Here is a 15,512-nt window from a genome sequence, read left to right as displayed (position 1 = left end):
GTATCTGTGATGAAATGGAAGTGTGCATTAAGCACTTGTGCTGCACACTGAAATAGGATGGTTGTCCTGAGCAAGGCACTTGCGCAACTGAGCTGCGAGCAAAACCAGCTGCTTTCTTCTTGGAACATCATTTTTACTTGAAAGAATGACTGACAAATTGTGGTTATTCAGACTTAGGTACAGATATTTGGCAGACATTGTCCCAAAAATGAACAAAGTGAGGCTGTCACTTCAAGAAAAACAGTTGAGAGTGTTTGTTGCCAATGATAAAATTCAAACTTTCAAACAAAAATTAGAATTTTGGAGAACTTAATTGTACCCCTGTGAGCTTGACAGCTTCCCTACACTTAGACAATTTTCTGATGAGGTTGGTGGTAATTTCAAGGAATGTGATTTATTTTATATTGTATAATGAAATATGCCAACATTTGGAAGATATGTGTAACTCAGTGAACCAATATTTTCCAAAAGATCAAAGCATGATTTTATAAAATCCTATGTGAGCAAAAGTTCCATTCAAGGTGCAAGACAGACCAATGAATTTTCATATGCAGAGTAAGAAAAGTTCATTGATACAGTTTCAGATTCCGCATTGCAACTAACCTTTAGGAAACCATCAGTTGTTGAGTTGGAGCACCAAGATAGAAGAATATCCACAATTATCCAAAAAGGCTATTATGACACTTCGCCTTTTCCAACTACATCTTAGGCAAGACTTCCTTCATATACTTCAACCAAAACAATATATCCTAACAAACTGGACGCAAAAGCAGCTATAATAATCAGCTGTCTTCTATTAAGCCATACAGATTTGAAAACATGTAAACAATGCCGTTTTCACTCACTTCTTTTTGTCTGGGGAAATATGGTTATTTTTCATAAAAATATGTTCTTTATATTAATGTGTAATTGGTTTATTATTATTTTCAAATGAATTAATTTTTAAAAATTTCTCAGTTTTAATTTCTAATTCAGTAAATATCAATAGATATAACCCACACAAACAAAAGTTCCTTGGTGTCCTCAATAATGTTTAAAAGTGTGAAGGGATCCTGAGAACCCCTGGTTCTTGATCAAACTACCAATATACACGAAATTCAAGGAACATTAACAGCAGCACTTAGATGCAACCAGCAATGTCCAGAATGTGGGAAACGAGATAACAACTGGTTTCTTCAATAATATCAAAAAGTGGGTGTGTAGGCAAGGCAGGATAGGCGGGAACATATAAATTAAAAGTGATTTAAAAGACATATCAACCAACTGTAATGTATGAATCTTATTTGGACCCTAATTCAAATAAACTGTAAAGAAAAAAAAAAGTATGAGATGACTGGGAAAAACTGAACAGTGACAAGGCATTTTATGGCATTAAAGAATTATTATTCTTAATTTTTAAAGGTATGATAAAGGTGTTGTGGTTATGATTTTTAAAAGGACCTTTAATCTTTTATAGATACATATGGAAAAATTTAGAAATGAAATTTGCCTGGGATTTGTTTCAGAATAATCACGTGAGGATGGGGAAGAGTGGAGTGGAGGATCAGATAAAACAAACAGATGATGAGTTGATGACTGTCATAGCTGAGCGATGGGAACTTCATTAGGTTCTATTCTAGCAATGCAGGCTGGGATATTTAAGGATATGCACTAATCTTTTTTAATTCATTTTGAAACAGACAATAATTCAAAGACTATGTTTGGGCAGTGTTTCTTTTGTTTCTGTAAAATGGCAGATAAAGTTTTAAGTTGTAGATACCTGGGTTCCCAGAAAACATCAAGATGCAACCTTGAGAGCATTACTTTAAACATGAGTAAATAAAGCACCTCTGCTACCATCAATCGCGATTGTAAATCACAAATAAGGCAGTAACAATTCTCATCTTCCCCCAACGTCTCATTTCTGAAGTGTATAGCCAAAAGCAAAAAGTGCAACATAATAAAAATGACTAATTGACTGTACCCACAATTCAGTAAAGCTTCTTTACAAAAATCCAAAGAAATCTCTACTTAATCATATTTGGAGCCCTGATCTAGGAAAGAATGGTAAAGATGAAGTTTAATGAAATCATAGGTTGTGTAGCCCTCCCGGGGAAAACTCAGAGCTAAAATGTATCCTTCCTGCCACAAACAGCCATCTGAATGGCTTATCACTATCCAGGGAAGCCAACAATCAATCCTGTTCAGGTTCTGTTACTTTTCTCAAATTAATTTTGAACTAACAGTTCAGTGGTTTTATATCCTGATGGACCCATTATCACACAACTTCAGAGGGACATTAGCTTAGCTCTTTGTGCTGCATTAGGATTCTATTTTTAACTTCTCCGGAAAGGAAAAATCTAAAAGACTACTACATATTTCCAGCAAAAATAAGGGCACACTGGGCCCCATTCATCTCACCCGAAGGGCTCTACCTCAGTCCCCCCCTTACAGACACACACACGCAGACTACGCTCCAGATACAATTCCTCAGGACTGCCCGGCCATTCCACGTTCCTTAGTGTCTCCACAGACACACTGCCCCCTCTCTGCCCAGAAGGCCCTCTCCCTCCTCTGGCTGGAGAATTCCTACACATCTTTCAAAATACACTTCAAATGAGACTTCTTGATGCTTTCCCAGGGGTTCTTGCTTCCTCTTCTGGGCTCCTACACTACTATTTATATGCACTTTACGAACAGAATTTACAGAATAGCCTAGAGAGAAGCCATATAGTGTAGGTAGTTGAGAGGCTGGCCTCTGGAGCCAAACTGCTTTGGTTCAAATCCTTGCTGTGACACTTACTATCGGTATAACCTCAGTGAATTACTTGCTCCCTTTAACCCTCAATTTTCCCATCCATAAAATGGCAATAACGTTACCCACCTCCTGGGATGGTTATGAGGATTGAGCTAATACACATAAAGGAGTTAGACCAACGCCTGGTACATAGTAAGCTCTCAATAAATGTAAGCTATTATTAGCACAAGGTATCAAAATTATTTGATTATGTCTATCTTTTCTGCTACACCATGAACTCTCTCAGGGTAGTGACTGTATTTATTGAATTAATTCAGACACTGTGTCTGAGATTAATTGAAAATAGTGTACTAACTTCAAGCAGGCAATTACTAGGTGTTAGGAATACAAAGATGAGTAAAATAAAGTCCCGGCCATCAAGGGTCTGGCAGTCTTGCCTATACACACACAGCACAACACACAGAGGACTTCCAGGAATGGATGTGGAATTAATATGTGGGGCACAGAGACTATCAGCTCTTTTTATAGAATAAGGTTTCAGTGCACTCACATGTATTGTGAGTACCGATGTGCTTACATCTGGACAGCTGTCCTACGTGGCACTCTGCTCCAGCCACAACACACTTCGTTCCTTCCTCACGTACACCCACCACGTCCTGCTTCAGTCTCTGCACCTGCTCCCTCCGCCTTCCCATGGCTTGCTTCCCCTCTTCATTCAGGTCTCGGCTGAACGTTCTGTTCCTCTGCAGGGCCTTCTGTCACACTCCTTTACTGTGCTTTTATTCTTTAAACAGCCATTCTGACCTGGACTGATTTACTACCTGCCTTACTCCGTTCCCCTCATCACATGGTAAGCTCCAGGACACACGAGCCTCATCTGTCTTGTCACCACTCTTGGCACTCCAGTCATCTCAGACTAAAATATTACAGTGTGTTTTTGGAAGATCCATGAGCCAAACTGGATTTAAGTTTACAGCTTTTTGTGGCTTTATAAATGGCAAAATGGGAGGGTCTAAATTCTCATAAAAGCAACATTCATTTCTAAAAATCCAATCTGTTTATAGAATATGAAATACCAATTTTAGAGAATACTGCATTTTCAAGCACCTTTTACTTATACTTTAATTTCTATATATATTAAACATTAAAGGAAATCTTGGTTGCTTATTCAACTTGGCAAATAAGGCAATTAAATTTTAGAAGTGCAACAAGTATTCCGTTTCAGATGAAAATAGGAAGGTTTTTGTCAGTATTAAATTCTGCTACTCCCGAGTAAATTACTTCCTATTTGCCATTTTGGACGAAAAGTTCATTTCAAAACAGCAGCTGCCTTCACAGGAAGAAAGACAATATCTTTTTCATAATTAAATACTGCCACCCACACAGAAAGTTTCTCTCTGAGACTGTGAAGGGAAACGTTAGCTTGTCTGACACACAACCTTCTTTAAGCTTAGCGAGATTATTCAGAACACTTTCTTCCCTCAACAGAGTGGCTCTTTCTTTGCCACGTCACTTACAAATGTACATTTTCCTTATTTTACGTCTTCCTTTGGTACCTCCAGTTAGAGTACAGGAGACTCAAAAGGGGAGTAAAAGGAAATTTAAAAATCATGCAATGTTAACAAAATACAAATACATCCTTCTCTCTGCATTTCTGGAGTACCTAATGGGAAAGAAACTTACATGAATTTCATGGGTTAGACTCATGCATAAGGTAGGATAAGACACAGATTACTGGGCCCTGGCCCCAGAGATTCTGGTTCAGTGCGTCTGGGGTGGGGCCTGAGAAACTGCATTTCCAACAAGTTTCCAGGTGATGCTGACACTGCTGGTCTGGGGACTATACTTTGAGAAACATTATTTTAGACTATTATTTCAAAAGCTTGATTTAGGATTAGGCTAAGAGCTATAGAGCAAGAACATGCAGGCAGTGGGGCCAGCCGGTGGCACAGTGGACTCCACTTCGATGACCTGGGGTTCACAGGTTTAGACCCCAGGTGTGGACCTACACACCACTTACCAAGCCATGCTGTGGTGGGGTCCCACATACAAAATAGAGGAAGACTGGCATGGATGTTAACTCAGTGAGAATCTTCCTCAAGCAAAAAGAGGAAGATTGGCAACAGACGTTAGCTCAGGGCCAATCTTCCTTACCAACAAAAAAGAATATTAAGGTATTAAAAATAATTTTAATTTGATTTTTGGTACTTTTTGATAAAGCAGCTCATGTACACCCCACCTCAATTTTCTTTCATTGCTTCATGTGAAATTCTCTCAAAAAACATTTAAAAACGAATTCTCTTGAAATTTGATGGTAAAAATAGTACAAAATTTTGTCAGGATGAGTTGGCTCAGCACAATGTGGACATAACAAACAAGTCCAAATGATTTAGAGCAAGAGTCCCCAAATCAAACGCTCTTAAAAGCCAGGCAGGTCAGAGAGTTAATACAAAGGAATGAAGCAGGCCAGATACTGAGAACTGTGGAAGTCACACCCAAGGAGGGCGGCTGCTCCTCAGCTCCAGACAACCATCACCCAGTAATGCAGGTCTGTTATGGCCGGATCGTCCAAGTTTTCAAAATACGCTGGAGATCCAACATTTGATTTAAAAGCTCTTAGTTTTTAAATATAGGCAACTAATTTACAATTTTTGAACACTGCATAGGACACCCAGAAAAGTCTGGGGGCTGGATGCTGCCAGTTTGTCACCCCTGCTTTAGAGGGAAGTCTCAGGACCCTTCTGCACAGGCCAGCAGTAACACAGGCTGGGAGTGCGCTAACCTAGTCACTGCGCTCATGGGCCCACTCCCTCCAGCAGTCACTTCCTTCCAAAATAAAAAGCACTCTCTCTAAAGACCTACGAAAGCCCCTTTGCATAAGCAGCTTTGCCCACTGAAACAAGTTCCCTGCCAATGATCTTAGCATGGGAAAACTATGGCAGAGAGAAGCGAAGTCCTCAATCACTGGAATTACTGATCCAAAAATAACGCTTAGCTTAAAGGGACTGAAATTTCAGGATCACTAACTTCTATAACATTGGAAAAAAAAAAAAAGGAAACTAGATCTAGGAACACAGGTTTGAGCATTCTTAGGCATTCCATCACAATGATAATATGATTTGGTACCCAGAAGTTATATCATCTTTGCCTAAAGGCTCACTAAACTGAGAAAATCAGTCCTTACAAGTATGTTGAAGATAACTACACAGGCAACATGGAATAGCAAACACAGTAATTCAAATTTCAGGAGTCTACTCTGATTAACAGGGGCAGCCGGGAACACTGTGTTAAGAAGGATTCTGGAGCTGAATCCTGACCCAGTGGAAAATATGAATGCCAGAGGCCTAGAACAGAGGAACGGTAGCAGATGTGCCCTACATCTGGCCTCCTTTGTGCAGCAGACAACACTATACCCATGTTCAGAAAATCTAGTCTTCCAATGGTATTAATATAGCAGCTAAAATAATACTTTTAAAACATCAATAGGATCAAGTCACATCTTGCCAACAGCTTTCCGTTTCACTCAGAGTAAAGCTAAAGTCCTTATTATTACACAAGAAGCCCTTCATTATCTGGCTCCCCTTTACATCTCTGAGCTCATTCCTGCTACATGCCCCCTTGAGGCCATTCCAGACATCCTGTTCTGCAAACACACCAAGCAAGTCCCTGCCTCAGGACCTTGACATGTGCTAGTCCAGCTGCCTGAAAAGCTCTTCCTCTGGATAGTCACATAGTTCACTCCCTCATCTTCCTACCAATGAAACCTTCCTTAACTATTTAGAGCTGCTACATATTTACACCCCCGCGCACACACACACACTGTCCCCTCCCCTCCTCCACCAATCTCCCTTTCCTGCTTTACATTTTCTACAACACTTACCACCATCTGACACACTAAATACTTTATTTCCTTATTTTCCCTCTTAGAATGAAACCTCCATGACGCACGGGATTTTTTTTGGCTATTCTGAACACTACTATGTCCCTAGAAAACTGTCAAGCACATACTGGCACTTAAAACACTAGTAAGTAAATGAACGAATGAAGAGATAATTTAAAAAATGAACCTGGGTTCTAACATGGGGTCAGTGACTAACTGGTTAAATAACCTCAGGTGAGTTACTCTGGTTCTCAAAAGATCTCTATCATTAGTTGTATAAACTATGACTTGCCTGCCACTCTACAAAAGTAGAAATTATGTTATGGAAGAACAACATCACTTCCTCTAGGTCAGTCAGGAGAACAGTGGAAAGCCAGGCCTAGAAAGGCCTCCCAGGATACAAATATAATGCCCAAACTAAGCTCTAATACACAACAACAGAACTATGATAGAATTTAACAACGTAAAAATTAAATATTCCTAAAGAGAAAATTCTTTTCTAAAAATATTCAGAAAAGGAATGCATACTCCATAGCTTACTTTCCCCCCAATTTTTTATTGCCTCTACTTATTAAATCTCTGTGAACATTAACAAGTGTCTGTGGTTGAGGGAGAACGTTCCACAGCAGGAAAAGGAAAAACACAACCAGTTTTTCATAAGAAACTTTGGAACAATTTAATATTCATCCTCGGACAAAATTCAGAATAATCCTCTTAGAGAGCCTAAAATTAGGATAAGGGTTAGCACAACAGCATCAACTGCCCTCCAGTCTAATTCTTAAATATAAAATCCCAATCCCAAATAAACTATTAAAGACAGTGCACCTTCACTTGGTGGGTGAATATTTGTTTTACCATTAACAATTTCAAACTCGAGAGAAAGAAAAACGGCAAGTGAATAAATGATTTTTAAAGTGAAAAGATGCCACTAATTGGGAGCCCAGAACTGCTTAAATATCAGTCAAAACCTTGTTGCCTCAAACTTACGAGGCCTCAGGGGGCTGGCCCGGTGGCACAGCAGTTAAGTGTGCACGTTCCGCTTCTCGGCGGCCCGGGGTTCGCTGGTCCGGATCCTGGGTGCGGACATGGCACCGCTTGGCAAAAGCCACGCTGCGGTAGGCGTCCCACGTATAAAGTAGAGGAAGATGGGCATGGAGGTTAGCTCAGGGCCAGTCTTCCTCAGCAAAAAGACGAGGATTGGCAGTAGTTAGCTCAGGGCTAATCCTCCTCAAAAATAAATAAATAAATAAATAAATAAATAAAAATAAAAAACTTACGAGGCCTCAGCCAAGAGCTGCCACCACGGACGGAGAGAGGAGACCTGAACCACACAAGAAAATGCACAGGCACTTTCAGTGACGTGACAGAAGTGGATGTGTGATAATTTCAAGTCACTTTCCCCAGCAGACATACCGGTACATCTACTTCGACACTACTTACAAATTCGTAGTCTCCATCCTGTGGTACTTTCCAATCAGAAGAGTTCTTCAGCGGGCCAGGAACGCTCTTGCCAAAGCTGTTGATCTGATTTTCCTTTTCCTTTTGTTCAAAGTATTCAAGAAAAGATGGTTTTGCAGGCTGCATGGTCTCATCTCTTCCTGAAAACCAAGAAAATAAAAGGTGAAATATGTACCTTAGATTTCAGATAAGTTTAATAAACAGATCTATCTCCAGATGGATTACAGCCACTGGATCAGTGGCTCTTCTTGTTAAATAAGGACGCCTTCAAGGAAAATACACAAATGCTCACTCAAAATACTTCTTATAGCATTTAAGAGGACTCACGTGCCCCAAAAATACATGCAAAGATTTCTCCAGGATCTATTTTTCTAGACGGAAAGAGTTGGTGATGCAATGATGCTGAGTAAGCTGCAAGTAATACTTTCCGGGTACCCTATAGCAAATAGTTGCTATAACATTTAGACTAAAAACAGAAGCAAGCAAAAGTATTTATTATCATCTACATGTACAATATTCTCTAAAGGCATTGGAGAACAGAAGGGGGTGATACAGTAGAATGACTTCCCTTGATCATCTCACAATCTATCTGGACTAATGAGAGAAATATGCATGAAAAAGAAAATATAAGTAAATCACATTCCACTCCATGAAATATTATGTAACTTTTAAGATATGATTTACAAATGGTTTATGATAAAGTTAAGGAGAAAAAAGAGGACGCAATATTATACATATAGTATGATCTCAACTCTGTAAAATCCTATACACAAGAGAAAAAATAAAGACTAGAAGAAAATATACCAAAATGCTAATAGGATGTGTCTCTGACAGCAGGAGTAGAGGTGATTCTATTGACTTTTAAACATTTTTTTTAAAGAAGATAGTACAGGATAAATATTAAACAGATAGAACCGATTATGAGTTACATGTGCCCAGAAGACGGAGAGATCTTACAAGCTGGGGTGGTCAGGAAAGACTGGTCAAAGGCGGCTTAGGTTGGGCCTCAAACCACCCCTGAGCACGGCTGGTAGCAGAGCAGAATCAGCAGTTATGTAGCAGCAGTTACCACATGGAGCAGAATTTCGCAGATACAAGGTAGAACCAGTAACGAGGGCAGGAAGAATCATTTCACCTGGTGTAACACAAAAACCTAGCTAGCCGAATGTCCTATTCCACAGGTTGAAGTAGCTTTGTGCTGGTGATTAGTATTCTAAAACTGGGAAGTACAGAAGGTTTTTTTACGGGGCTTTCCATGAACATGTGGGTTTATATTGCCCTTCTCCCAGTAATGAGAAAAAACACCAGAAGGTTCAGAGCCTTAAGAAGTAGATGGGGAGGGGTCTAGAAGATTCAGAACAGCAAGTGTTTCTCTCCAGGCACCTCGTTCCATGCAATCTTATCTCCTAACACTTGTCTAGTCCGGTTTCAAGCCAGCACCCTGACTGCCTCACAGACGTCTGTCCTACTCTCTATCACCACTGCCAAGGTCAACAGCAGCCAAGCCCAGATCTGCCCACTTCCAGACGCTGCCAATAGCTTACTTCACTGTTGCCTCCTCACTTAGTAGGGATTAAACACAATATGTGCTAGGACCAGTCAATGATTATGTGCTGAAGGTGCGTTTTGTTTTGTTCTAGATGTGATGTTAAGTGCTTTTCATGCTTATTTTGTGTAACTTTTAAGTTAAATTTAAGGTATTATTTTAAAATATAGTTCTGAAGGAACTACAACAAAATAAAACCTGTCAAAATGGGGGTGTTTTGGATTTGCTCACACGTCAGGAAGCTCAGTCCTTTTGATCAGTCCCCTCCTCTGGGACCACCAGAGGAGAGGACTGGCTCAGAGACAACTCTGCAGCCAGCCCCCACATAATTCCGCACATAAAAAAGGAGTGTTCAGAGAGCCTCCTGGAGCCAAGCCACTGCCACAGCGCTACCGACTGCTGACATATACGGTATACAGTGTACTCTTATAAAAACACCCTGACTAGATACACCTACCAGCTGAACAGAACACCAAGTCCAGAAACAGAAGAGAAAGCCCAAATGGCTATCCAAACAACCAGATGGGTATCTGGAAAAGGATTAAACTGGACCCACATCTCGTACCTTAAACCAAAAAGCTCCAAGTGGATAAGAGCTCTAACTGTAAAAATGGAAACCATAAGTACTAGAAGAAGACAGCGTGAATGCCTTTAAAATCTGGTGTGGAAAAAGGCTTTCTAACTGTGACAAAAACCCAGATGCAATAAAAAATCGATAGATAAAAACTCTTTGCGTGAAGAAGAAATCACAAATTTTAAAAAATTAATAAGTACACATACACTATAAGCCAAGATAAAAGACAAACGATGAACTGGAAGAAAATAATTGCAACAAATACCACGAATTTTTTTTAAAGAACTAGTTTAAAAAAAAATTTGAGTCTTTTATATATTAGGCAGATAAGCTCCCAAATATACAAAGAATTCCCAAAATCAAGGAAGACCAAAAAAAAGAAGAAAAATGGGCTAAAGACTTGAAAAGACAGTATACACACAAAGATATCCAATTAGTCCTTAAACATGAAGAAAATGCTTAGGTTCACTCATAATAAGAGAAACTCAAATCAAAACTACTTAGAGATGCGATTTCTTAACATTTCAGATTGGCAAAAATTCAAAAAGTTAACAACACGCTATCTATTGGTAAGGCTGTGGGGACAGACACAGGCACTCTCATATGTCGATGAACTGGAATGCCGAGTAGTACAAGCCCTACGAAGGGAATCTGGCAACATCTAAATATCAAAATATGAAATAGGGGAAGGTACACAAGAGCTTGGGTGTGTTGTATTTAAACTGGGGTATTAACATGAACTCATGGTCAATTAAAAAAAGAATCCGAGTCAGCCCTGATGGCCTAGGGGTTAAAGTTCAGCATGCTCTGCTTCAGCAGTCTGGGTTCAGTTCCCGGGCACAGAACCACATCACTCATCTGTCAGTTGCCATGCTGTGGCAGTGGCTCACATAGAAGAACTAGAAGGACTTACAACTAAAATATACAACTATTTTAGCTGCTTTGGGGAGAAAAAAGATTCCAAGCTTTTTTCATTAAAAGGCATTGAAGCAACGACATCCCATTACCAATGAGCACAGCTAGCACTCAGATGTTGGTTTCCAAATACCATTCCCCAGTAAGAGGAACTAAGGCTTCCTAAGAGAAACAAGCAATTCCAGGTCCAGGACAGGAAAAGTACAAAGTAGGCCCGGAACATCTTTTTGCGCCAAAAAAAAAAACCAAGTACTCAAAACCTAAAGGGACATATCAAAAAGACACAGAAGCCACCTTGAGGGGTTCCCACTGGTAAATTTTGGGACACTTTGAACATCAAAAAAAATACACTGAACAAAAAGAATCTATGAGCTCAAACTAATAATCTACAGTGAAGGGGGATGGGAGAGAAGGAAAAAGCCCTTCCTTAGAAAAATCACACTTGACAACTGTATTGTGGTAAGAAAAGGGAATATCCTCTTTCTTAGGAAATACATACAAAACAGAATATCTCCTTTCTTAGAAAATACACCCTGAATGTTTGAGGGTAAGTTGCATATATCATGCACCAACCTCTCCTCATTACTTCTGGCATTTCATGTCTGTTTATCCAGCCATCTTTATATATGCACAGAGAAACGACTGAAATGAGTTCGTCAACAAAAATGGCAATTCTGTATAGAAATAACAGGAAATTTAAAATATGTTCCCCCTGTGGAATTGTTACAAAAACCATAAAGATAATTTTTTTAAAAAGCATCATATCCAACAATAAAAATTGTATAATTGGTGCAATATACTTCTGTGATGCTTTATCAATTCCTTTCAGTTGCAATATAGGTAGGTTTTAGACATTAAACTCCTAAACCAGGGATGAAACACCGTAGTCTAATTCTAAACCATGTCATAAAGATCAAAGAAAAGTCTGTTAAGCTAGAGTATAGTCATTCATTTAATTCTATCACCGTCTAGATGAGAAAATGAGAACATGTGTTTTCTTCATATTTGAATTCTTTCTATTTGATGATGACAGCACTTCGCAACACCCTTAAAGATTTCTATTATGTTTGGAGTTAACACACAAATTATTCTTTGTCCCTTTCAACAACTAAGGGTCACAAATAAGAAACTCTACCTAAAACATCCTTTCTTTCATCTTTTGATATCAACACCAGGAAGCTGACAATACCTAATATTTATTAGAAATCAAAGTTCCAAAAACTATAGTGAATTTTGTAATAAGAGTAATTTTAATCTAACCACATATTCAGGCATAAGCTGGGAGTAAAATTCACACATATATAAGAAACGTAATTGTAGTGAAATGATTAGTTAAATGGTGGGTGTATCAGATTACAAAAAAGCTGAAGTTGATTTTGGAGACAGAATAATACACTAGAAAAACACCTATCCTGGGGTTCAAAGATCTATCCTGGTGCTCACTAAGTGATCTTGGGAAAACCACAGGTTCCAATCTACAAAGAGAAGCTACTGGACCGGATTATTTCTACTGTCCCATTGCAGCATTGAAAATTCCATGATTCTAAGACTCGACGGTAGCTTATGAAAACATTTATGCCCAGGTACTGACAACCATTCAAAAGAAGTTCTTATCTCCAGAGGGACTGTGACACTTAGATGTGTATGGGCATAAACCAAAGACCAGACCAAACTGCAAAACAGTTAAGACTCAAGAAATATTTGTGACAGGACTGTCTGCTTCTTTGCTTCTTTTTGTTGTGGTTAGTGCTGTTTTTTGGCTTTTTTAAACAGATGAAAGAGATGACCAAATTTTCCTTGGCCCAAACTGTAATAAAGATATTATCGAGAGATGCTTGTTATAAAAATGTTTTATATAACTAAAGCTGAAGAAATAAACAAATCAACTGGTAAAGGAAGCCACCTCAACTGGCAAGAAACAGTAGGCATTCAAAAACAGATGAATTTTTGATCCCAAATTTAGTGATTCCAGAAATTAACTGCCTACACCACAATGATTCTTTCTTTAAGTGAGATTGCTTCACTGATGGATTAAGTTTATATGGAGGAAAGAGCCCTCCTATTGTGACCAACATGTCCTTAAGAACACTGTAATTAAATTATAGCACTTGTTCTCGGTCTAACTTTATAGGCTGAGATGTGCATTACTATCATAATTAGTACCTAAGATAGAATGTTTGCAAAAATGGCCACAATAATTTCCTCCCAGTACCCCTGGTATCCTTGCCCTTTAGTAGCACCATCCCACAGTGACTCTGGGCCTGGCCATGTGACTTGCTTTGGCCACTGAGACAACAGCAAAGGTATTGCAAGCAGGGACTTGAAAAGTGCTTGTGCGTCCTACTACCATGTAACAAACCTGAGGGAGCCTGCTGGATGATGAGACACCATGTGGAGAGAGGCCCTGGACAACAGACTGCCTTAGCTGAGGCCTTCATAAGTCAGCCAGCCCCAGCTGCTATCGCACCAAGTGACCACGAAGTTTTGAGGTGGTTTGTTATGCAGCAAAAACTAAGCGATACAGTGTCTCTCTCTCTCTTCCTCATACACACACTCACACTCCGCTCTATGTCTACAAAAAGCGTTCCATTCTTTGGGAACTCAGGTTCAAATTCAACTAACATTTATTGAATGCCTTCTAAATTTCAGGCTTTTTACTAGATGCTTTCACATGATGGTCCGATCCAAACTTCACGAATACCACGTAAATAAAGAAATAAAGTAGGAGGGACAAGGACTGGTGCTTATTAGGCACCTCCCAAGGGCCAGACACTGTACTACTTCACTTAAGCCTCAAATCTTTTGAGGTATGTATCTCTATTTCCACCTTTAGGTGAGAAATTTGCCTAAGATTGTGCGCCTAGCTACCAACAAGGACAGGTTTTGAATCGTAATCATCCAGTTTAAGACTGGTGAGCTGCAATATCTCATATTGCAAATTCTCTAAAATCAAATGGAAAATTCTTGACATGTCAGAACTGCCAGGAAGCTAAGTGCAGAAAGAGTAGGGGAATGGAATTTTCCCAGTAACCTTATCTTTGAACTCTTCTTTCAGCACTCCTGACTAGACGATCAAGTGTGTTGGACAGCCTGTCAGGACTGCAAAGTGTAAGAGAATCATTCCACGCTGAGTAAAGGCAAAGCCGTCCCCAGGGCTTCAGCTGGCTGCTGGGCTTTTTGTTTCAGCTTGAGTGAGGGCATCCTTTCAGAGGTATCCCAGGAAATGAAGACGTTCAGCTGAATGATAATACCAGAAACCTGAAGCCATAGGGAGAATGCACTGAAAGAAAAGTCAAACTTTGAGAAGAGCCACGTCTTGTTCTGATGCTTTTATCTGATGCACGAAATACATGAATTCCCATGCTGTGACTGGCCCATTTTTCTTTGTAAGCAGTATCTGGCAAGCTAAATGGACAATCTGTCTAAGCCCACAGACAAAGGGGTGAATTCATAAGCAACTGTATCCTACATTTATTTTTCTTTGAAAAATGCTATGTAGAAGCAAAAGGACCCAACAACACAAATGTCCATCAACTTATGAATGGATAAATATAATGGAGTATATCTGTACAGTGGAATATTATTTGGCAATAAAAAGGAATGAAATACTGATACGTGGTACAACATGGATTAACCTTGAAAACATTACGCTAAATGAAAGGAGCCAGTCATGAAAGGCTACATATTCTATGACTCTATTTACATGAAACATTCAGAATAGGGAAATCTGTAGAGACAGAAAGTAGATTAGCAGTTGCCTAGAGCTGAGAGGTGAGTGGGGGGGATGGTAAGTGACTGCTAACAAATTCAGAGTTTCTTTAGGGGGTGATCAAAATGTTCTAAAATTAGATTGTAAACAAAATAGGGTCTATTCATATAATGGAACATTATTCAGCCATAAAAAGGAATGGAGGCACCGGCCCAGTGATGCAGTGGTTAAGTTCACACGTTCCACTTCAGTGGCCCAGGGTTCACTGGTTCAGATCCTGGGTGCAGACCTACACACAGCTTGTCAAGTCATGCTGTGGCAGGTGTCCCACATATAAAGTAGAGGAAGGTCGGCATGGATGTTAGCTCAGGGCCAGTCTTCCTCAGCAAAACAGTGGATGATTGGTGGCAGATGTTAGCTTAGGACTAATCTTCCTCAAAAAAAAAAAAAAGAAAAAAGAAAGAAAAGAAAAAGGAATGGAGTACTGATATAGGCTACACGGGTGAACCTTGAAAACATTAAACTAAGTGAAAAAAGTCAGACACAAAGGCCACATTTTGTATGATTCCATTTATATAAAATGCCCAAAATAGGCAATCCATAGAGACAGAAAGCAGATTAATAGTTGCCTGGGGAGAGGGGGAGGGGGTAATGAGAAGTGACTGCTAATAGGATTGTGGTCTCTTTGGTGGG

At 39.5% G+C, this 15,512-nt stretch overlaps 1 protein-coding gene across 1 annotated transcript in view; it reads right to left on the bottom strand.

The window, feature by feature from the left end:
- STK4 (serine/threonine kinase 4) overlaps positions 1-15,512 on the bottom strand; it is an 87,209-nt gene that overhangs the window by 29,848 nt on the left and 41,849 nt on the right. Inside the window, exon 10 of the mRNA XM_001503165.5 lies at positions 8,058-8,215. Within this exon, the coding sequence (XP_001503215.1) occupies positions 8,058-8,215 (158 nt within the window). The remainder of the gene's footprint in view (positions 1-8,057; positions 8,216-15,512) is intronic.

This window comes from Equus caballus, chromosome 22, assembly GCF_041296265.1.
Source record: "Equus caballus isolate H_3958 breed thoroughbred chromosome 22, TB-T2T, whole genome shotgun sequence".
Lineage (NCBI taxonomy): Eukaryota > Metazoa > Chordata > Mammalia > Perissodactyla > Equidae > Equus > Equus caballus.
The sequence above is the reverse complement of the archived record's forward strand: the minus strand, read 5'-3'. Positions and strand labels throughout refer to the sequence as shown.